Source organism: Mus pahari, chromosome 2 (genome assembly GCF_900095145.1).
Source record: "Mus pahari chromosome 2, PAHARI_EIJ_v1.1, whole genome shotgun sequence".
NCBI lineage: Eukaryota > Metazoa > Chordata > Mammalia > Rodentia > Muridae > Mus > Mus pahari.
In genome coordinates, this window is record NC_034591.1 from 149525812 (window position 1) to 149549093 (window position 23282).

The 23282-nt window shown below is 44.4% G+C and overlaps 1 protein-coding gene across 1 annotated transcript in view; it reads right to left on the minus strand.

Moving 5' to 3' along the window:
- Lrp6 (LDL receptor related protein 6) overlaps positions 1–9902 on the minus strand; it is a 122882-nt gene extending 112980 nt beyond the window's left edge. The window contains exon 1 of the mRNA XM_021188702.2: positions 9614–9902. Coding sequence (XP_021044361.1) covers positions 9614–9668 — 55 coding nt within the window. The 5' untranslated portion in view covers positions 9669–9902. The remainder of the gene's footprint in view (positions 1–9613) is intronic.
- Positions 9903–23282: the final 13380 nt, after the last annotated feature.

The following is a 23282-nucleotide window of genomic DNA, read 5'->3' on the forward strand; positions in this document are numbered from 1 at the left end:
TGAGCCCAGAAGTTCAAGGTCAGCCTGGGCAGCATACCAAGCCCCTGCAACCATAACAATAAACATGGTGGTACATCATAATCCCAGATGAGTTGGGAGGATTATGAATTACAAACCAACCTAGGCTCATGGTGAGACCCTGCCTTTACTAAAAGACTTGGGTAAAAAGGTAAAATTGGTACCTACAGGAAGCACTGAAAATGGAACTTCTGTTCACAGTACTAGCAGCCCAGCCTGATGTTAGCCCCCCCACCTTTCTAATTACGCGAAATGAATTTCACACAGGATTTCTAGGCTCTTTTGTCTTCTTCTAAATGTGAGTTAAGTAGTATGAACTCAGATATGTGACTATCGAATGGTTTGACCAAGAGCTAGGAGGACGGTTCAGTCAATACACTGCTTGCTGCTCAAGCATGAGACCCAGAACTCAGGTTTAAAAAAAAAAAAAAATTAGAAAGCAAAGACAAGCAGTCCTTGGAGCTCCTGGGTAGCAAGTCTAGCCAAATCTCTAGATCAAAGCTCACTGAGAGACTGCCTCAAAGTGCAAGGTGGGGAACAACAGAAGAAAACACCCAACATCAACCTCTGGACTCCGCATGCATCACACACACACACACACACACACACACACACAATATGGCTTAACTAAGACAGTGCTATTTATAAGTCAAAAGAGAGAAGCAAGAAATGCTAATAAGTGTCTAGATAAATCTCAGCAGCCCATGGAAATGATATTCCACAATCTTTTCAATAACCTCAATGGGTTTCTGCCATGTGTAGTGAGTGACACATGCCCCAGCACTTCAGAGGCTGAGTCAGGAAGACTCCACGTCCCTGCCCAGCATGGACTGCAGGGTGAAACCCTTTCTCAGAAAGGCAGGGATGGGGATCAGATTTTAAAAGTAACTTAAAGACTTCAACAAGCAAGCCCATATTCACTTCAGAGTACTTCATTTGTCTATACAATGCAATATTACTTAGTTATAAAAGGAATTAAATATAGATTCATGTTATACTATAAACATTATTAAAACTGTGCAACGTGAAAGAAGCTAGACACAAAAGCTCACATGCTATGTTCCATTTCTATGAAATATTCAAATTGGGAAATTCAGAGGCTGGGGTAGAGAGAGATACAAAGTGACAGCTAAGAGGCACAGAGATGGCTGGAGAGTACTAATAATGTTCTGGAATAAGACCATGGTGATAGTTTTACAAACCTCTGAATTTAAAAAAAAAAAGGAGTGGACAATTAAAAATGGAGATTTTTATGCTGTGTAAATGCTTTTAAATGGAGTTTTCTGTTTCTGTTTTGTTTTGCTTTTTTAATGTGAATTATAGCCTTTTTAATGGTTTGGGGTTTTGTTTTTTTTTTTTAGAACTTTTTTATTTATTTAATACATTGTAACTGTCTTCAGACACACCAGAAGAGAGCATCAGATCCTATTACAGATGGTTGTGAGTCACCATGTGGTTGCTGGGATTTGAACTCAGGACCTCTGGAAGAGCAGTCAGTGCTCTTAACCACTGAGCCATCTCTCCTGCCCTTTACTGAGTTTTAAACTATAACCCTTTTAAATGGGTTTAAAAACTCATCATAGCCAGGCGTGATGGTACATACCATAACCCAGCATTGAGGAGGCAAAGGCAAGAGGAACACAGATTTGAGATCTCTCCAAAAGAAAAGCAAAGACTGGGAATGTAAATGTAGTACAGTGGAGAGTGTTTGACTTTCTGTATAGGTCCAGGGTGCCATCCCTAACGTGTAAGTACAGTACAGGCACCTGCATACGATGGATCCCTGAACATCTCCATTCACTCCCTACACACACCTAACACCCAGTCCCCCACCAAAACTGTAGCTATGGCAACTTCATATAAAATGCCTAGTATTTACATTTAACATAGACACATCTCCCCGAATCCTTTAAATCATCTCAAGAATACTTATACCACCTAATGTAAGTGCTTTTTAAACACTGCTGTTTAGGAAATAAAAAGAAAGGGAAATCTGTATTGTTAAGCACAGGTACAGTTTTCTATTGGAGGGGAATCTTTTAGAGGTTTTGGGGGGGGGGGTTGTTTGTTTGTTTTGGCTGGCTGGTTGGTTGGCTGGTTGGTTTGGTTTTTTTGGTTTTTTGGGACAGGGTCTCTCTGTGTAGCCCCGGTTGCCCTGGAACTCACTCTGTAGACAGGCTGGTCTAAAACTCAAGAGATCTGCCTGCCTCTGGCTCCCAAGTGCTAGGATTAAAAGGAAGATATAGATTCTTAATCTTCACTTTCTAGTAAAGCTGGCCATAAATAATGAAGATTCTTAATAATCTACACAGTGTGACTTAGGTCTCACAGTGAAAAAGAGTAACCGAGTCCAATGCAGAAAATACTACCTAGTCAAACATTTGCTATGGTAGAACTTTATATTATTTGAATGACTGTTTTTTTTTTTTTTTCTGGGGGGGGGGGATGGCAATTGCTGACCATGGCTACCTTTGCATGTCTGTTTCACAATGAGAATCTGATCAGCAACATTATGCTTGGTAGCAGTCAGTTACATACTTCAGTGTCATCAAAGCACTTACATACAGCCCTGCTAAGCAAGCTAACAAAGACTAGCCCCACAGCATCAAAGTGCCAGTCACTCAACTGGAAGAACCCATGGGCTTTCCTTGTTTTCTAACCTCACGCTGACCAACCTGAACCTTTCCTGAGTACAGTTACTGTCAAAAATAGCACAAGTATAAGGAACAAAAACGCTGTGCTAATAGCAAACAGCACGGTTTTCTCTGTACTTTTTCTTCTGAGCCAGGGTCTCAGGCTGGCCTCTAAGCTGCAGTGTTCCTGTCTTAGCCTCCAACTAATTAGGATTACAGGCATGTGATACCCTACTCAGCAAACTAAATCATTTCAAGGGCAAATTGTTACTTCATGTATTTGACATTTCAAAATTATTCCTACAAAATAGTGTTGTTGTCACTAAAACGAAACATATTTTACAGAAGACACAGAACACTTATGTTAAGGCTAAAAACACTAAAGAACTTAGGAGAAATCGCATCTCCTCGGTCTTCAGAAAGCAATCTACCAACTGGATACTTTCCATTATTTTGATAAAACTGTATTAATTGTGCTTAACTATTTTAATAAGGGGGAAAGTATCACAATCAATTGTTTGAGTTCTCTATTTTCTAGTTTATTAATAATCATCATCACCTAACTCACCCTCTTTTAGGGCTAGGGGAATGAATCAGTCCATAAAGTATGATTTTTAAAATGTTTTCCAAGCAGGAAGACCTGAGTTTAATCTCTAGAACCCATATTTAAAAGGGGGGAAGGAAGGGGGAGCTAGGGAGAGGGCTCAGCAGTTAAAAGCACTGACTGCTCTTCCAGAGGTCCTGAGTTCAATTCCCAGCAACCACATGGTGGCTCACAACCATCTGTAATGGGATCCAATGCCCTCTTCTGGAAACAGAGAGCAGGGGATAAGTAATATCACTGGGACTCACTTGCCAGACCAATGTAAAAACTCTGCCTCAAAATATAGAAACTGCTTTCACAAGAACACACACCTGCATACACATGCACACACAAACAGAAGGTGAAAAGCAAGGTAAGTGTGGCAGTTCACACCTGCACTCCCAGCATCTGGGGAGGCTGAGGCAGAACAAGTGCAGCAAGTGTAAGGTCAACCTGAGCTACAGTGAGACTCAGTCAGAAAAAAATATATTTAAAATAGTTAATGTAAACTAGCCATTATCCATCCTATTTCACATAAAGCAAAATACAAAACATCAGAAGTACAATATTTCATTGGTAAATTTAAAAATTTCAAAACATAGTCCTAAAATCATCAACTGGTAAGTAGTATCTAATAGCAAGAACTTAAATGTCTTACTAAACTTGGGTAAGTACTGACTTTCTTTCATTCTGAGACAAGATTTCCCGTAGCCAAGCATGGCCTCATGCTCTCTGGGAAGTGAGGCTCGCCTTGAGCTCTTGTTCTGCCTTCCTCTTCCTTGTAAATTCTGGGATCCAGCCACCAGGGTTGACCTGACGTGGCCACTCAGACACTGTGTACTGTGCAGCACCGCTTCTCAAGCTTCCTTACCACATCTCCCTCAGCTCTTGCTGCTCATGACGGACCAAAAAGGAAAGCAGGCTGCATAACCTAATGTCCTAAGAGGCACAGAACAACAAAAAATAGGAAGATAAGACCCCACACCTTTCTAAAATAGTGGTCCCTCTCTAATCATCTCAAACATAAACTTTCACTAAAATTTCCACAGTGAAAACCAAAGTTCCTGCAGTAGTTACACTCTAGCTTTGTTACTTGTTCTCCCAATACATCTAAATTATTCAGACAAATTTTGTTCTCACAAAATAATTTATATAAAGAGATATATCAATGTATATCTCTTTATAGAACCACCTTTGATAATGAAAGAGAGAAAAGTCCCTTTGGATGGTCAAAGCATGGTTAAGGACACAGGTCAGTTTAACAAATGGGAACACCTCTAATTAAAGCTAAGGAAAAGTTCTCTAAAAAACTGGCCAATGGGTAACACTGGTAGCACTTCTGGTAACAGAGAGCTGAAACTTTCAAGTTTTACAAATTATTTTCTAGCCAGGCAAGCAAATCTAGGACAAAGAAGCTGGGGTGAGAGCTCCAGACCAACCCAAGCCAAGTCTTCATCACCATTACCCACTCAGAATGAGCCGAACCCTCAGAGACCACCCAAGCACTCCAGTGTTTCTCACAGCACAAGGTCCCTAAAAAGTCCACTTTTAAAAGATGGCTTGGGGGCTGGAGAGATGGCTCAGCCTTCTGAAGGTCCTGAGTTCAAATGCTAGCAACCAAATGGTGGCTCACAACCATCCTTAATGAGATCTGACACCCTCTTATGGTGTGTTTGGGACAGCTACCGTGTACTTAGATATAATAAATAAATTTTTTTTAAAAAGATAGCTCAGTGGATAAAGTGCTTGCTAAACAAACATGAGGATCTGAATTCATATCTCCAGAAGCCATGTAAAAAGCCACCCAGAAACATCTATAGTCTCGGGATTGGGAGGTAAAGACCAAGGGAGACACGGTCAGCCAAGCCCCAGACTCAGTGTTTAAAAAATGAGGAGAGCAACTGAGGAAGATGACTAATGCCTACAAACGTGGATGAATGTACCCACACACAGGTGCACAAGCACGCAAACACACACATAAAGCTGTTTGAGAGCCAGGCATGGTGGAACATGCCTGTAATTCCAGCACCGAGGAGGCAGAGGCAGGAGGAGCCTGAAGCTAACCTCCACTCTGTAAGCAGACCTGTCTCAAAAAGTAACAAAAACTGTATCACTGTCCAGTTTGATGGCTACTGTGCAAAGAAAGTTACAACTGACCCTTTCACCTTCCAGACTTCTCAAAGCCCATAAATAGAGCAGAAATCTCCAAAATTGACCCTTGGTTTGATAAAGACAATAAGGTACAAGGAGACTAAGTGACCAACCAAAGCACAGAACACCAAACTTAGAAAAATAAGCTGAGCTGGGCGTGGTGGCGCACGCCTTTAATCCCAGCACTAGGGAGACAGAGGCAGGCGGATTTCTGAGTTCGAGGCCAGCCTGGTCTACAAAGTGAGTTCCAGGACAGCCAGGGCTACACAGAGAAACCCTGCCTCGAAAAACCAAAAAGAAAAAAGAAAAATAAGCTATCCCGACTCCCATGCCAAAATTCATTTGACTGCCTCAAAACATTGTAATACCTGATTTAAAGGAGAAATTCATTTTGAAAGACTCACTTTTCTAGAAATATTAGTTGTAAACATTTCAGTTTGTTCTGATACCATTCACATCTCTACAAAAAGTGGGCTGGAGGAAGGAAGGCAGGCAGGCAGCAGAGAATTGTCATATTAACAAGCCCGGCCACAAGAGAACATCTATGTTACACACTCCCTTCCCCACAAGGCTCAGGGACCATCTCAGAAGAGGGAGCAAAACATTTTAAGAGCCAAGTCATGCAGGAGCAGAGCAAAATAATGTCTTCTGGCCATGACAGGAGTGCTGCACACATGAACTCACAGCAGCTGTGGTTGTGCATAAGACCCACACAAGATCAAGTATGTCAGCATTCCAGCATAAAGGTGGGGAGGCTCATGAGTCCCCTTCCCCACACTGCTACTGAGGAGCTACAGGCAGATGGCTTGGGGGGCGGGGGGAGTCAGTTTTCTCTAAGTGTGTGGCCCCTGACAGGTTTATTACTACGCTCCAGTAAATGGTACCAAACCCACCAATATAGGCAATACAAACTGGATTTGGTAGGCTATTTTAAAGAGAAAGAACTCAAAGTTCAGAGAGGATGAAAGCAGATCTGGGAAAAGTCAGGAGTAAGAGTTAGGAGAAGGGATAGGAGAATAAATATGACCAAAATATATTGTATGCGTGTATGAGATTCTCAAAAAATAAATATATTTTTTACAGGAAATAATAAGAATTTTAAGAAGTCTCCTCAAAGAAAACCAAGATACAGTACTTACCAAGTACCTATTCTGATGTCATTTGAAAACTTGTTTCTTGTTTGGGGGATGATTATGGTTGTTGTTATTGATAAAGGTTTCTCTTTTTTTCCCCATACTGGCCTCAAACTTACTATGTTGTCTAGGCTAGCCTTGACTCCTATCAAGTGCTGGTATTACAGACATATGCTTCTGTGCTTGCCTTCAAATACCATAATTCTTGCAGCTGGATTTAAGCGTGAACACTGTCTTCTGGAGAACCTGAGTTCAATTCCCAGCGCCCACATTAAGTGGCTCACAGGCACCTGTAACCCCAGCTCCAGAGAGCCCATGCCTCTGCCTCTACATTCATTATATACACACACACATAATTTTTTAAAAATTAAAAAATTAATCTTTTATAAAACTGTGGCTCTTTCCAAAAGTATTTCATCTAGAAAATCAGAGATAATGTTTTTTCTATTGGTACCTGGGTAGACCTAACCTAAGCTGTGAGGTCTGAAAGAGCAGAGCCATGCCTGCCTTACTCCAGCCGTCCTGAGGCACTGAGATTCACACAGGAGCTACTCCAGGCCCACTGGCCAGAGAACGGAGAAAAGCCGTGCTCTCCGATTAACTAGCTGACAGAGAGTGCCCCGACTTCTTACACATGAACACAATATCATCTACTTTAAGCACTCTTGAATCTTAAACAAATTAAATCTCTAATCACCAACAATTGAGGACACATCCATAAATAATAACACTATTTCACACACATAAAAGTAACACTATTTATAGCCACATGTGGTGAGGCCTGCCTATGCCCCCCACGCTCAGGAGGCTGGGAAAGGGGAATAGCTGGGTTGCATTTGGAGGCCAGCCTGGGCAGCATGGAAAGGTCCTGTCTTTAAAGCTTTTTAATTAATATTTGGAAAGCACTCCTATGTTACTTCATGACACACCTAGTAAGTAACCCTTGCAGATCAGCCAGACAGGTATCATTACCCATGTTTTATAGATAAGCTGAGACGGAGAGAACCAGAAGCAGAAATAATGAAGATCCAGCTTTAAACTCAAGTCTATGGTGCTAAAATCCTCAAATTTCAAGTTTTTCCCAATATACTTTGTGACTTGGTAACTAGGACAGGGTGCAGCCTAGCGATGGCAGTGTTAAATGACCTTCAACTGCTGGTAAGTAAACAAGGCTATAAGGGACAAAGTCCCAAAGTCACACATCATCACAAACCCAATGTAAAAGTACCACCTCTTCTGGGAACTACAAGTAATTAAATCACACTTTGCTCCTGGGAAACCAAGGGTGACTGTCACTTATAACAGAGGCTAAAAGTGTCAAGAAGTGAAGAAACTTTACATTAGGATTCTTTTACACCAAAAAAAAACAAAAAACAAAAAAAAAAAACAAAAACAAAAACCAGTTTCAGTTGAAATGATATATGCTCACAATTAAATAATGCTAAACAGAAAAACAAAGACCTTGTGCTACATTTAAAGTAAGCTCCACTTTGGGCAGTTACCTCTTCTTGATCTTGTTACACAATATCATGCTTCACCATCTCTAAACCAAAGTCTTGAATCTACTCAACTCTAGGCTCAAACCTGTTATCAAAATAAACAGCCCTATGTCCTCTCTAAGAACTGCAGCTGGACTTTCAGGCCCTAAAGCCATTAGAAGTCACAGATTTAGACTTTCCTAACTTTAAATCAATCCACTGGTTCTACATTTTAACACTTATGAACTTGTCAATCATATTCACATGTCAATTACAACTTTCTCACAGCTATAGCAAAATCTTTCATTGTAGAGTTTACTGTAACAAAATAAACACTTACTTATTAAATCTCGAGTATCTAATAATATTGAGTTCTCTGCCATGGAAATTAAACAGCAATTATCTTTCTGGTATTTACAAGAAGGACTAGACAATTCGGATATGCTTATTTTTAGAAAATGGTGGGGTTTTTTAAAGTAACTACTTTTATTCAAATACACACATAGATGATAGGCTGTCCCATTTACATCATAAGATTGTTAGTTACTATCCTACTTAGCAAACTTCCACACTTCTGATGGACTTGAGCTTGTTAAATTAATAACTAAGAATCCCAGCGAGGTCCCATTAACTGGCACAAGCGAAGTTAACAAAAGCGATCTACAAGATCCAGTGTCAACCAGCACATCAATTCTTGCACAGGTAACTCTCAACAGCACTAGCCCCCATCGCTCATCAACTGGAGAAGACCGGTCGACAAGGCTTCCACTGCAAACTGTCACACAACAAAAACTCAGGACGTACGTCTGTCTCAGCTTCACAGTCCAATTCCAAAACACCACAGAGCCACTACATTTAAGCGATTCCCATAGCAAATTACCCGGGGCATTCTCTGTTATTTACTAAAGTGCCAAGCAGTTCCCAGGGGTACCCAGCAAATGATAATTTAGTTCCCAGGATAGGCTCCTTGCCACACAAGGATGACTTCCCTACTTGGTGCCAACTGTACACTTGCACACTCCGCAAACGGGGGGCGAGTTCTGAATACCAGGGGTTCCGAGGGCAACGTTTGTGTTTTTATCATGGGCCCAGATGATCCCCAATGCTGAAAAGCGCGACCTAGCACCCTAGAGTCAATTTCCAACTGTTCTCACCCAGGACCATTCTATCCCAAGGGAGGACAATTATTAGCTGTAACAAGGCCTAGAAAGGGGAGGGGAAAAGATAGTGGGGTTTAAAGAAGAAAAAAAAAAGTTCACCAAAGAGACACGGGAAAGGTGAGCTCAGGCTTCGAGGGAGACGGAGGTCAACACCAATGGTGCTGAAAGCGCAACTACAAAAGACCCATTCTGCCCCGAGTGCAGGCGAGCGGGGCACCGTCAGTCATTCCGATGGAGTGCGGGGGACCAGGGGTCCCCCCGAGGCCCGCAGCTTGGGCCGGCGGCGCCGCGGGGCCGGCCAGGGGTGTGCGCCGCGGCCGGGCGCAGCCCCCGACCGCGGGCCCCTTCCCCGCGCGGCTCCCCAGCGCCAGGCCTCTGTCCCCGCCGCTGTCCCCGCCACCTCCCCTCCCCCCTCCCGGGACCCCGGCAACTTTTCCCCGGCCTCGCCTCGCCTCACCTCTCAGCAGCACGCAGAAGCTGCAGGCCAGGAGGCTCCTCAGCACGGCCCCCATCTTCCCCCACCACCACCACCGCGCGCGCTCGCGGCCCTCACCGGCGCCCGGCGGCCAGGGGACGCGCGGGCGAGGAGCCGGGGCGGCCGCCGCAGCGGCGGGTCTGCACGCTCATGCTTTCCGCGGCCGGGAGAAGAAAGAAAAGGGCGCACGTCAGGGCTCTAGCGCGCCGCTCCGGCCCGGGCTCGCGCGAAGCCAGCGCCTGCCCCCATGCCGCCGCCTCCTCCCGCGGCGCCCCACGTCCCCCGCGCGGCGCCTCATTCAGCCTCTTCCTCTCGCAGCGGCGCAGGGATCCGCCGCGGGGCCGCCGCCGTCTCCCTGCGCGCCCGACACCCCCACCCCACCCCCACCTCAGCGCGCCGCCGCCGGACCCTGGGAGCCGCGAGCGCCGCGCGCGCCGACTCCCCGCAGAGCCCCCGCGGGGTGAGCCTCGCGAGTCCCCGCACGCTGCGGGGGAAAGGTCTTCCCGAGGCGCATTCCGATGGGATTCTTTCCCCGGGCGGCGGAGGGCGTGAGGCGACGTCGGCCGACACTGGGGCCGGCGTGGTCGGGACTACTTTCTGCGTCCCGGCCCGTCGCCGCCCGCGCCGCTCTTTGTGCGCCCGGCTGCCGAGCCAGGTGGAGCTGCGGACCCCGGGGCTGCCCCGGGACGGAGGAAAATCACAGTGCCCGTGCGGCTTACGCTCGCTCGAAGCGGCGAGTCCAGGGGAACGGTGTGCAGAAGCCAACGCGGAGCAGATCGCTAGTGGATTGGGTTGAGAATCCTCATCATAGGAAGTAAAATAAACCAGACTCGGACTTAAAAAAAAAAAAAGAAAAAAGTATGTTTTCTCTCAGTGTGAGCCTGCTTTACATATACACATAAAGTCACACACATGGGGAAAAGACAAAGATTGTAGGATTGTATACACCTAAGTAAGCCTTACTCAGACAAGTACCCCTCATATATGGATCTAGGGGTGTGTGTGTGTGTGTGTGCGCGCGCGTGCGTGTGCGCGCGCCTGTGTAGAAATGCCTTTATATATGAGTTAACACATAGATGATAAGAAAATAAAAGTATGGCTATCTGGGAAAAAGAGTAAAGCTAATGTTGGGGGAAGAGGCACACATAGGAGTTAATATGTTAAAAGAAAATTATGTGCTTGAATCTTATCCATCATTACATATAATGAATATAAACCAAGAAAAAAATTTAAAAAAAACAATAGTTTTTGTTTGTTTGTTTACTTGCCTTCCAAGAAATACAGACGTTTTTGTGAACTAAACTGCCAAGGACTAAAGCTTTCTAAACTGAGGGAAAATCCTTAGATAAAGGCATCAGTAGCTAACAGCAAAGAGAAAATAAAACATGTCTTTTCGGGGGAGTGGGTTACAGGTCTGAGAGAAAAAAGGAGCCCCCAGAACAACCTCTACTACTACATGTGCAGTGGGCATTCCGGAGTAGTAGCCCACATGCCCTCTGCAGTCACCTGGGTGGCTTCAGCCTAGGCCGGCCAACTTCAAGAGTTAACCATCATCTGTATCCTGTCCAGCCATCACACACCCTTTCTGCAGGTGAATGGGCAAAGGGCTCACCTAGGGCTTGCAAGCAAATTATCAGATAGGCCGCTCCGAACTAACCTGAGAGAAGACTGGCTTTGCTGTGACTCTCCTTGGCACACATGAAGAATTTAAGATACTTGGTGACTTATCCAAGGCCACTCAAGTCCTGAGGAACAGAACCTGAAGCAACCAACGTGGAGGATTGTACAAAAGTGTTGGGAAATGTTTGCAGGTAGGCTGGTGAGGTAGCTCAGTGGGAAAAGGCGCTTACCACTGAGCCTGACAGCCTGAGTTCAATCCCTAGGACTCACAGTGTGGAAGGAGAGACCTTACTCCTTCCAACTGTCTCTGACCTTCACTTATATCATATATGTTATAGTACTAACCCCCTCCAGTACACACACACTTTTTTGTAAACAACAAAAATAACAACAACAACAACAACAAAATTTACATGTTTAAAAGTGGTGGCAGGCTTTCATGTGCAAGGCCCTAGATCACTCTTGTACTGTGGGAAGAAACTGAAAATCTCAATTATGCTGATGTAACATGTGTACATATGTGGGCACAGACCCATTGTATATTTGAGCAAAGACCAGAATTAATAATGCAAAAGTAGATATCAGGATAGAGGTGCACTTTTCTTCCCTGTCCTTTAATAGATTGTGTTTTTATTTCCTAAAGATACTGGAGTGAACCTCTGTAATAGAAGCCTAGCAACAATGCTATTCTTATTGTAGAACAGATTTGTCACTCAGCCATTTAATTGCACATTAGACACGGTCCCTGGGCTAAGTGTTAGTGATTTAACAATGAGAATAACCATAGTCCTCACACTCAAGCTAACACCCTGATTTGGAAACACGCATGAGTTAAAATGTTATACTTGCTAGATGTAGCCACTCTTGAGTCTGCCTAGATAGTTCAAAGAATGAGGAGATGCCTAGATAACACTGGCTTGAAATGTCCCTCGAGAATCTGCTCAGCTGACCAGGCCAACGAAGCAACCCAAGCAGAAAGGGGGCGGGTGTGAAGCACCCTAGAGCACTTGGCATACTGGGATTTCAAAATAGCTCCACCTTGCTAAACCATGGGGCTTTTAGAGAATGTCAAGAAATGAGGATGGACCATTACATAGAAATTGTGTTTATGCCTAGAGAAGGTATTTATTTGTTTATTCATTCATTCATTCAGTTGGGGGTGTTGAGGCAGAGTTTCGTGTAACCCAGGATGACGTTCAACTCTGCATAGTCAAGGATGACCGTGAGCTTCTGATCCTCCTGCCTCCATCTTCCAAATGTTTGGATGACCAGACAGTGTCACTATGCCCAGCTTAAAAAAAAAAAAAAAATGTAAGCCAAGCTAAGTTTGGAGATGTTCAGGAATTTTGCATATGATATCGAACTCTACAAAAGGGTCAGCCCACAACAGGCCTGAGGTGTGAAGAGGTGGTATTTTGGGGAAACAAGATGTCAAAACAGTAGGACTTGTAAAGAGAGAGGTGCTGAGGGGGACTTCAGGTCTCTAAGTAAAACAGGAGTCTTTCATACCAAGAAAAGACAAGACCCGGAAACCTTTTCAAGCAGGTGTGCAACACAGGCTGGTAGTGTTAGCACTTGGAAGGTAAAGGCTGGAAGCTCAGGAGTGGAAGGCCAGCCGCACCTACAATGAACACAGGAAAAGCATTCCAAAAGCCAAGTTCAGTGAACAACCTTTCATCTCAACACTGCGTGGGAGGGGGGTGGGAAGAAAGTGAGCTTAGTTCAGTTTGGGCTGCACAATAAAGATTTGCATCCTAACAAACAAAAAGCCATTGAGAAGAAGGAAAGCAGTGAGAAGTAATACCATGCTATAGGTCTTCTGGGTTTTTTTTTTTTAAAGATTTGCTATTATTTTTCTGTATGTATCTGTGTCTGTGTGTGTCTGGGTCTGGGTCTGTGTATGTCTGGGTCTGTGTGTGTCTGTGTGTGTCTGGCTGTATCTGTGTCTGTGTGTGTCTGTGTCTGTGTGTGTCTGCGTCTGTCCGTGTCTGTCTGTGTCTGTGTCTGTCTGTCTGTGTCTGTGTGTGTCTGCATCTGTGTGTATCTGTGTCTGTGTCTGTCTGTGTCTGTCTGTGTCTGTGTCTGTCTGTGTCTGTGTCTGTGTTGGGCACATGTGTGCAGATGAAGAAACTCAGACTGAAGAAACTCAGAGACAACGTCAGATCTCCCAGAGCTTAACAGTGTGGATGGCTGTGCACTGTCCAAGGTGAGTCCTGAGAACCAAGTTCTTAACTGAAAAACCAGGCCATATTTGAGGTGTTTATAGAATATCCATTTGGAAATATATACTGGATAAACCAATATAGACATTCGGGGTCAGGAGAGAATGGGAAAAACAACCAGGAGTAATGGTTGTGGAACTAATCTAGTACACCACACACCCCAGGACATGGTTCACAGAATATGGCACAGCTATGCCACAGCTTGCTTGACCATGACAGTAAGATGTCTTAAAATAAAATCATCTGAGTTACCCGAGGACATTTAGGGAAGACTGAAGCTTAAGATTCTCGATACAGAGAGTAAAGGATATAGATTGTGTTATTTACTGAAAAAAAAAAATCCTGTTTCTAGTTGTGGTGTGGCTCAGCCTTAGCACACACCTTTAATCCCTCTGGTTGGAATACAGACACACCTTTAGTACACACCTTTAATCCCAAACAATGAAGGTAAAATTAGGTTGTAGAAGCACCAGTGTAAACTGGGCGTGGTGGCGTACACCTTTAATCCCAGCACTCAGGAGGCAGAGGCAGGTGAATTTCTGAGTTTGAGACCAGCCTGGTCTACAAAGTGAGTTCCAGGACAGCCAAGGCTACACAGAGAAACCCTGTCTGGAAAAAAAAACAAAAAACAAAAAAAAAAAACAAAAACAAAAACAAAAAACCAGAAGCACCGATGTTTAAAAGTGATGTCTAATTGAGTGGCAGACAGAGTGATGAATCAGAGAAAGATTTGACAGAACAGGATCTGCCCAGCTCTCAGGAGAAGAGAGAGGAAAGGGAAGCTACTTGGGGGCCAGTGCAGAGAGGAGGCAGTTTTACCAGGAGGGTTTTACAGAGACAAATTGAAAAGAGAACAAGCTAGACACAGGTAGGACAGAACAAGCTAGAGAATAAGAAGACAGAAAATTAGAACTGATTGCTAGAGTTAGTTTGAGGCTAAACAGAGCAATTCAGGAGACACTAAGAGAATTCTGATTGAATCAGTCAGCATGGAGAGGAGTTTGAGCCAGAACAGCTGAGTTGAACCTGTTGTGCCAGGGAAATGTTAGTGATCCCCAAAAACACACACAGGAGCCGATCTGATGCAACTCACAGCAGGGTCTATTGGGGGCAAGGCTCTATGGTAAAGGGCAAGCAGGGAGTATGTGTGCAAGCATCTAACTGGAAAGCTCCTGTGGACATTAACATAACTGGCTGGTGCTGGGAGTCAGATCAGGAGCTTAACTTCTGCTCCCTTCTACGTTGGAGGTCCTTAGGTAGAAGCTGGGCTTGTAACCTGGGGTGCAGGTTTGTTGGGGGAATAACCAGGAGACAGTGGTCTTGGGGACCACTTCTTGTAACCTGGAAACTCTGCTCTTGTTAGGGATTAGCCTAGAGACTAGAGCTAGGCTCAGGTTCTGTGGAGGATGGGGGTGGGGGCAACTTGGAAATTAATGTTAGATACCAGCCTGTTAGTCTACCTGGGTTCAAATTTAGGTCAGGTTCTCTAAAATGGAGTCTGGATTTTAAAACTTTGACATCTCAAACCAGCCATCTAGATAAAGTTCCAAAACAAAAACAAAAACAAAAAGGGGTGAGCATATTCAGCAGTAAGTTGCAGAAGCTGAAAACATTCTAGGGCTAGATTAGATTGCATGGAAGCTGGAAGCTTCCAGGTCTAGGCCTAGGTTAGCAGACTGAGGCAGGAAGCATCAGAGATGATGATGTCATTAGGCAAATTAAAGGCACTTCAGCACAGCGCAGTAAGGAGAGACGTGCTGCTGGGGAACCGTGGGGCTTCTAACTACCAAAGAGTCATTAACAGGACTAGCCACTATTTACTCTCCTGAATGCACACAGTATTAAAGCTACTCCTGATGGCTTACTGCTATTACACACAGACGTCTCTCAGATGCATCTCTCAACACTCTTCAGAGAAGCTTCCCCTCGAAGTAGATCTCAATCCACCGAGACCCACCCCAAGGAAACTTTTCCAGGTCAAACAGGGCAGCTGCACGCGTCAACTTGGCCATTGTGACAGCATGGGTACCAGCCAGACGGTCCCCACCCCCAACAGAAGAGAGGAAGGTAGGCTTGAAAGCTTCTAGCCGAGGAGCTATTGTCCTTTGATAAATGACGGGAGAGGGAAAGTCTGCTTCCTTTGATGTGCCCCTGATATGTCAACCATATACCATAGTCACAAGATTAACTGGTCAACTCAAACTGGACTTAATGGAGAGAAGAAAAAATAAAAAAAATAAATGAATCTCAAAGTTGAGTGGGAAGTGATGGGAGAGTAGAGAGGGTAGTTATGGGTGGAGTTGGGAAGGACAGCTGAATATGGTCAGAGTACATTAATTGTATAAAATTATCCAAGAATTAATTTTAAAACATGGCCTGTTTATTTATTTATTTAGACAAGGTAGCACTTGAACCTTTGTAGCCAAGGCTGCCGTTGGACTACCTCCTGTTTCTACCTCCCAAGTGCCGGCTTCACAGGAGTACACCATCATTCTTGACATGGGTCTATCCCCAATCCAACAGTTTAGGAAAGCAACCTGGAAGTCAAATGCACACCTTTCAAACTGCAGCTCTTGGAATTTATCCACAGAAATAAGAGAGAGAGAGAGAGAGAGAGAGAGAGAGAGAGAGAGAGAGAGAGAGAGAGAGAGAGAGNGAATGAATTTAAACAGAAATAAAATCTTATGTTACAAAATAAAAGTAACATCCGGAGAAATGGCGCAGCAGTTGCCTTGGTCAGGGTTTCTGTTGATATAATGAAACACCATGACCAAAAAGCAAGTTGGGGAAGAAAGAATTGATTGGGCTTACGCTTCCACACTGTAGTCCACCACTGAATGAAGCTGGGACAGGAACTCAAGCAGGACAGGATTCTGAAGGCAGGAACTGATGTAGAGGCCATGGAGGGGTGCTGCTCGCTGACTTGCGTTTTATTGTTGTTTAGCAGTCTAAACAGATAGTTTTACATTTCATTACTTTGTTTTGAAAATAGCTGATACATTTCAAGTGCCAAACAGTCCTCTGGGGTGTTAGCCAAGGCAGTTTCAGCAGCTTTCTGACAGTCAAAGCAAGGGTTAGGGAGCTGAGAAGCTGAACAGAGGGGGCAGACAGGCACTTCATTCTGCTGAAGGGAAAAGCCCGGCTGGCTGCCTAGGAGGGAGTTTGAGGCTGAGGGAATGGGGAGCTGACCTTCCTAGGGCTGACTGGTTACACCATTTTCTTAAGCTCGCAGAGGAGACTGTGTTTGTAACCTTCAAGTGAGAGAGCCAACAAAGGAGAGAAAAGAATTAGAGGTTGATAGACGATGGAGGGACAGACAGACAGAGACAGAGACAGAAAGACAGAAAGAGAGGGACAAAGAATCAGACAGGGTCAGAGAGACAAAGAGACAGAGAGACAACAAGAGACAGAGAGAAAGAAGGATGAGGGAGGGGAGGGAGGAGAAAGAAGAGGGTAGACAGCAGAAGAGGAGGACAAAGAGCGAGGAAGCTTAGTGGTAAGAAGTTTGTTCACACAGCTTGCCTCCCACCCCAATCCTAGCAGAGCAACAGCCCAGGAGACTCATGCAGCTTGACAGTGTGGATCCCCCATTTGTGCTTAGGAAGATGCTCAGGGACCCCCTTCCTGAGGAACTGCACTCGTGTGCTTTGGTCTGTTTGGAGGCTCCCTAGAGGACCAACGTCAAGGGTACGTGCTTTTCTCATCTCAGAACACTGAGATGAGAAAAGGTGGCTCTGTCTCAGACAGTCCTTGAAAACACCCGAGGCAGTCGACTGAGTCTCTGTCTTCTAGGGGAAAGGGTAACAGCTGAGGCAAAGAACAAATATGGGGGGGGGGCTAAGAGGGAAGACTGTAGACTGCCATGTCCGCAGTATGAAAGCTTTGAGAAAGACCTGCGCATGTCGAGGAATCAGAGCAGCCATGTGCAGGACAACTGAAATCCAGCCCCTGGGGACTCACATGGTAGAAGGACAGCAGCTACTCCTACAAGGTGTCCTCTGACCGCCATACATAGACTGTGATGCGCCCACGCGCGCGCACGCGCGCGCACACACCCACACCACTATAAGACAAAAGTGGTGTTTTGTTTTGTTTTGTTTTGACAAGCAGGGCAGAACATATCCTCAGATAAGCTATGAAAAGAACTGAACTTTCACTATTGGCTTATCTTTAGCCTTATCCCAAGTAGAATGGGAAGGCTAAGACAAAGCTATAAATGGCCTTGGTGTTGGCTCAAGCACAAAGCTAATCTGCAAGGACCTAGGAGTGAGGGTTTCCTTTTTTTGTTTAAATGTTAGGAGGTTTAAAGCAAAATTCTGTTAAAACATTAGCTGACCACTAAAGTAATAATCTCCAGGGACCACATAATACAAAGGAGGCATCATTAGAAAAGGATTTTCGAGAAATCGCTACACCGACAACTACAAGCCCCAGCGAGTAAAGCCAGAAAGTCCTGAGGAAATGAGACTTTGAGTCTCCTTTATGGGATTGTGTCCAAAATGTCCCACTTTCAGCAACAGCAAAGAAGTGAGGCCCCCAGCATCAGCGAGGAAGCGCTGTGTATTCATAGAAGAAGAAGGAGAAGAAAGTGGAGAAAAGGGAGAAGGAGGAGGAGCTTAGAAATGAGCCAGACTCTGGCTAGCAAGAGTCCGTGGGGGGAGAACTCGCCACCCAAGTCCATCAACCTGACTTCAATCCCTGGAACCCACATAAGATGGAGAGAAACAAATGATTCTCAAAGATTCTCTGACCTCCATGAATACTTCTACTCTCTCTGTCTCAATCTTTCCCTGTCTGTCTCTCTCTCCCTCTCTTTTTGCCTCTCTCTGCTCGCTCACACATACAAAATAATAAATAAAGACATGCAAACATACATATGGAAAAAGGAAAAAGGAAAAGGAGAGAGAGAAAGATATATATATATATATATATATATATATATATATATATGAATATATATGTATATATAGATATAGATATAGATTCTACCCCTGTCCAACAGGCAGATGTGCCTATTGAAAAGCAACCACCAAGGTAAGAGTCGATGAACAAGAGTTTTATGAAAGTGCAACTGTCTTCTCATCTCTTGGTAGTCACGCCTCTGTGAACTCTGTCTTACACTGGACAAGGTTGACCCACTGGAGTAATGACAGAGTGTGACCTTAAGGCTAGATAATAAAAGGAACAGTAGCAGATATGGAGAACCATTGAGAAAGTCACCTGATGTCAACCACTGGCCTTCACATGTTCACACACAAGCACACATACCCATATGAACATGTGCTCACAAATACACCACACAGCGACACACACACAAGGAATGATGGCTTCTGTCTTGCTCTATTAGGACACACACTACGGTGTCCTAATACAATCATGAAGTCAAAGGCCAGTCAAGTCTTACTATGCCGGATCTCTGCCATCTCTTTGTTGGAATCAGGGCAAGCTTTCCTCAGCTGGGGGTTGCCCCACCTGAGTCCTAGAAGGCAGCAGATGCTGGACGCAGCCTCTCCCAGTGGCTGAAGTAAACTGAGCATGCACCTGTGTGCATGGGATGAGGAGATGCATTGGCCTTCCTGTCCTCTCTCTCTCTCTCTCTCTCTCTCTCTCTGTGTGTGTGTGTGTGTGTGTGTGTGTGTGTGTGTGTGTGTGTGTGACTGGCTATGACAGCACTTCCTGTCCAGCAAAAACAAACAAACAACAACGACCAAAACAAAAGAAAAAACCCAAAACACACACACACACACACACAACACACACAACCAACAAGGATTGCTATGACTGCCTGGAGTTGTAGGAAATTTATCTGATTTCTAACCTCATTCCAACAGATGTTAGGGAGGAAAGCAAAGGAAAGAAAAGTGAATGGAGGAGTACCTGACTGGAAGCCAGGGACGTGAGTGCTCAGGAGTACCTGACTGGAAGCCAGGGACATGTGCTCAGGAAGCAGAAGCAGGAGGATCGTGGTGAGTCTGGTGGCAGGTTGACCTATATAGAGTTCCAAGCTAGGCAGGACTAAAATGAGACAGAGGAGTCAGAGGCAGAGGACACAGAGACAGAATGGGGGGGGGCACGATTCAAAGCTTCCATCTAAGTGGATATCATAAAACTTTTCATATGGGTATTATGGGTGTGGTCAGACTTTTTATGACTGTGACAAAATTCTCAAGGGAGGTAATGGAAATGAGTAAGGCTTTATTTGGGCTGGTGGTTTCAGGATCTGTGATGAAGCAGAGCATCATGGTAGAAGGATGAAGCCCAACAGAGATGCTCGTCTTGTGGTGGCCAGGCAACAAAGAGCCAGATACAAATCAAAACCTTCCAGGCACACCCCCAGTGACCTGCTTCCTACGCCATATCTCCTAATTCCACCACTCCTAGAAAACACCATCAGACTGTGAATCTATCAACTGGACCTACCAGGAGGAGACCAGCCCTTCATTACAAGCAAAGGAAAGGTTCTTCTGGAAATAATTCCAAAAAAAAGTTTTGGGGGTGATGGGAAATCCAGTTCTGAATCTCAAATAGCTGAAAACAAAAAAAGTTACTCATATCAAATTTATTAAGAAAATCTTTCAGGATGTTTTGAAATAAAAGCAGTTAGGCTGTTTGAAAGATAAACATGCTGTAAGCGTAAAGTTTTATTATTTAAATCCATAGAGCTCTTTAACATTTTTATTTTCTTGAGGTTAAGTAACTGCCTTCTTTCTTTTCTCTCCGTTGAAGGTAGCTGTAGTTCATTCACAAGATTGAGTGGAACCTCAACATTTAAATGCCTAATCTTTCTCTTTCATCTTTGGCACCAATGAACTGGATTTCCCCACATGAGTCACCTGATAACAAATTTCCCATCTCCAGTAGGTTTAAAGCTGCATTGTTAGGAAAGCGGAGGCAGGAACTCTGCCTCGGGGTTCAAGGTTCCATCCTTGACAATGAGTTTTAGGAGGAGAGTCTGCTCTCCAGCCCTGGGCTCGCCTTTCATGCTCTGAAAAGGTTTTGTGATGTTACAGAGTTTTCCTGTCATTATATTTTTTTTCCCTCTGCTTCTCACTAAAATCTCATCGATTTAAAACAAACAAAAAAAGCTTTTAGCTTGAGTCTGAACTGTGAAATGCCTGGTTTCTTCAATTGCCACACAAAGTGAAAGAAATGATGTTATCGCTGCTTTAAAAGCACGGGTTAGATAAATAAAGCACAGTCTTATTCCCACTCCCACGTCTACTCCTAAATGGCCAACTCAGGAGCATCCCTGCCATTTCTGCGAGCTAGGATGAAGAGGAATACAGTATTTGAGGGATATATAAATCAGGTTTTGCCTTCAAAATATAGAGAAAACAATCTATCTTCTTAAAGTTCACTTCATGTGAAGGCACTTCTGCGGGTCCCTAGGCAAGCTGACTCTGAGTGGTCAGGGTTGGGCGGGGAAGGATGGAACAGGGATTCCTAGCCTGTAATTCCAGACGGTCAGGGAAACTGAGGCAGGACTGCAAATTCAAGGCCTTTCTGGACTACAGGTGAGTTCATGGTCAACCTGAGCAGTTTGATGAGACTATCTTAAAATAAACATTAAAAACATGGCTGGGATTCAGAAGCTTGTCTGTCGAGGCCTTAGGATCGATCCTTAGTTGCACAAAACAGGTGGTGGGGAGGTCATTTGCATACAAATTATTACATACATATATAAACATATTTACACATATGTGTATATTTAAAAGTACTCTATGAAGTATGCACTAATGCGAACATCTCCATGTTACATTCGAGGGCAGTGTAGGATCAAGGGCTTGGTAATCAAGGTCTCACAAACAGGTCGTCTGGCTCCGGAATGTAGGCTCTTAGTAATCTGTACTAGTACTTCTCATAAGCTGCATCCAAAGGAGAAAATGGCAGGTTTGAGTTTAAAAGGAAGAGTGCAACCTGAAACCCAATTCCATACGCAATGTCATGTGCCACCCTCTAAACCTAGGAGCCACTGTCTTTACCAAATGGGCTGTGACTAGGCGCAGGAGATCCTCAGTATCAGACCTTTCCTCAGAGAAGGAGGGGATGCAAAGGATCTTTAGACTCTCGTCCGAGATTCCAACCGCTACCACCCTGCCAAGGACCAGCCTTGGCTTGGAGATGGGTTCTGAGGAAAGGGTGTGTAGGAGCTTTCCAGTTTCTGATGGTTCTCCAAGCAAATCTCTCTTTTTATTCTAAAACATTCTCTGAATAGCTCATCTCTCACAAATCTTAAGCCCAGTCTTTTATTGTACATATCAATCCAGTCATTTACTCCAGGTTTCCTTTTGATTGTCCTATGAATCCGCATCTGGTGACCCCAGCGCCTTAATACTTAGGAGACAACAAACACACATTCTCTTTTAACATTGAAGAAGAATTCAGACATCAGCCTGCCTGTTAAGCACAGATGAACTAGCTAGGTGGGATGCTGGCCTGAAATTACCATTTCTACCTCACCTGGGCCTGATCTTGCTCGGTCCCAGACCAACCCTGAACTCGGGGCTCTGTCTCCCTTTGTAAGCATAAACAAACAAACAAAAAGTTAGCTATGTGGGATCTCGTGCAATCACCATTCCCTATCTCTCTTTATCGCCTTCCCTAATATCTTTCTGACAAGCTGGCTCACAGCACGACTGCTTTTGTTCTTTTAGATTTGTGAAGCCCCTCGTTCAATTCATATTGCAGGCTCATTTTTTGAGAAATTACCTTTTTTTGAACCTATGTTTTTAGCATTCTTTTCCACAGCCTTAGGGGCTGTCCTGAAGGTTCCAGTGTTTACCATTTTGCTGAGATATAGACACACACTCACCTCCAGGACTTGTGCTGTCTCTGATTATCATAGAGTCATTAATGTGAACAAGAAAAACATTCCTTGAAGGAGGAATATATACACTAGTATTCAAACAAGCCTTAGACCCACAGCAGCCATTGACATTCGTGGAGGTCCAAGCCTACTGGCCCGGTCCATGGGGCAGGAACCATGTCATTCTGTCCTACCAAGGCCATGCCAGACTTCTAACTAATTGTGTTTCTGTCCTAATGCATGTGGCTTCATGATCTCAGGATGTGCTAGACTATATAGATAGTCAAAGGTTAACAGAATGGGGAACACCATTTATAAAGCTATGGGGGAGGGTCCTCATTATGCTGAGGTGGGACCTTGCACAGGGTAACTGTCTAGAGTCACCTACATTCCTAAAAGGAACTTTCCGCCTGAGTTCTGTAAGTAATCCCAATAAATTCATTGATTCCCCAAGATGGACTTTGGTGGAGTCAAACTCTGGTTTGTCACTGGTATTCTACAGAGATGGGTAGAAGTTTATTTATATCTCTCCAGGTAAATCGTTCTCACAACAGTAGTCTAACACATGACACAATATATTCTCCCCTATACTAGAAAAATGACCAAAATGCTCTTGGCCCACAGATGTGTAGGCTTCCTCAGATAGACTTCACACATTGGTGATGAACTCTGAGTTCCTATTTGAAGTATTGGGGTGTGTGCACCAAGAAGAAACTCAGACAAGAGACAGCATGGACAAGAGCTGGGAGAAGCTAGGTGTGGTGATGTACATTCATAATCTTAGCACCAGGGTGGAGACAGGAGGATTGGAGTGGGGGGTTGTCAAAAGCCACCCTCAGCCACATGTGCTACATGAGTCTCTGTCTCAAGAACACAAAACAAAAAGAAGAGGACAGAGGAGGTGGCTCAGGGAGCCAAAGCACTTGTCACCCATGCCTGATGACCTGAGTTAGATCCCCAGAACACAGGGTGAAAAGATAGAACTGGAGAGAGGGGGAGAGGG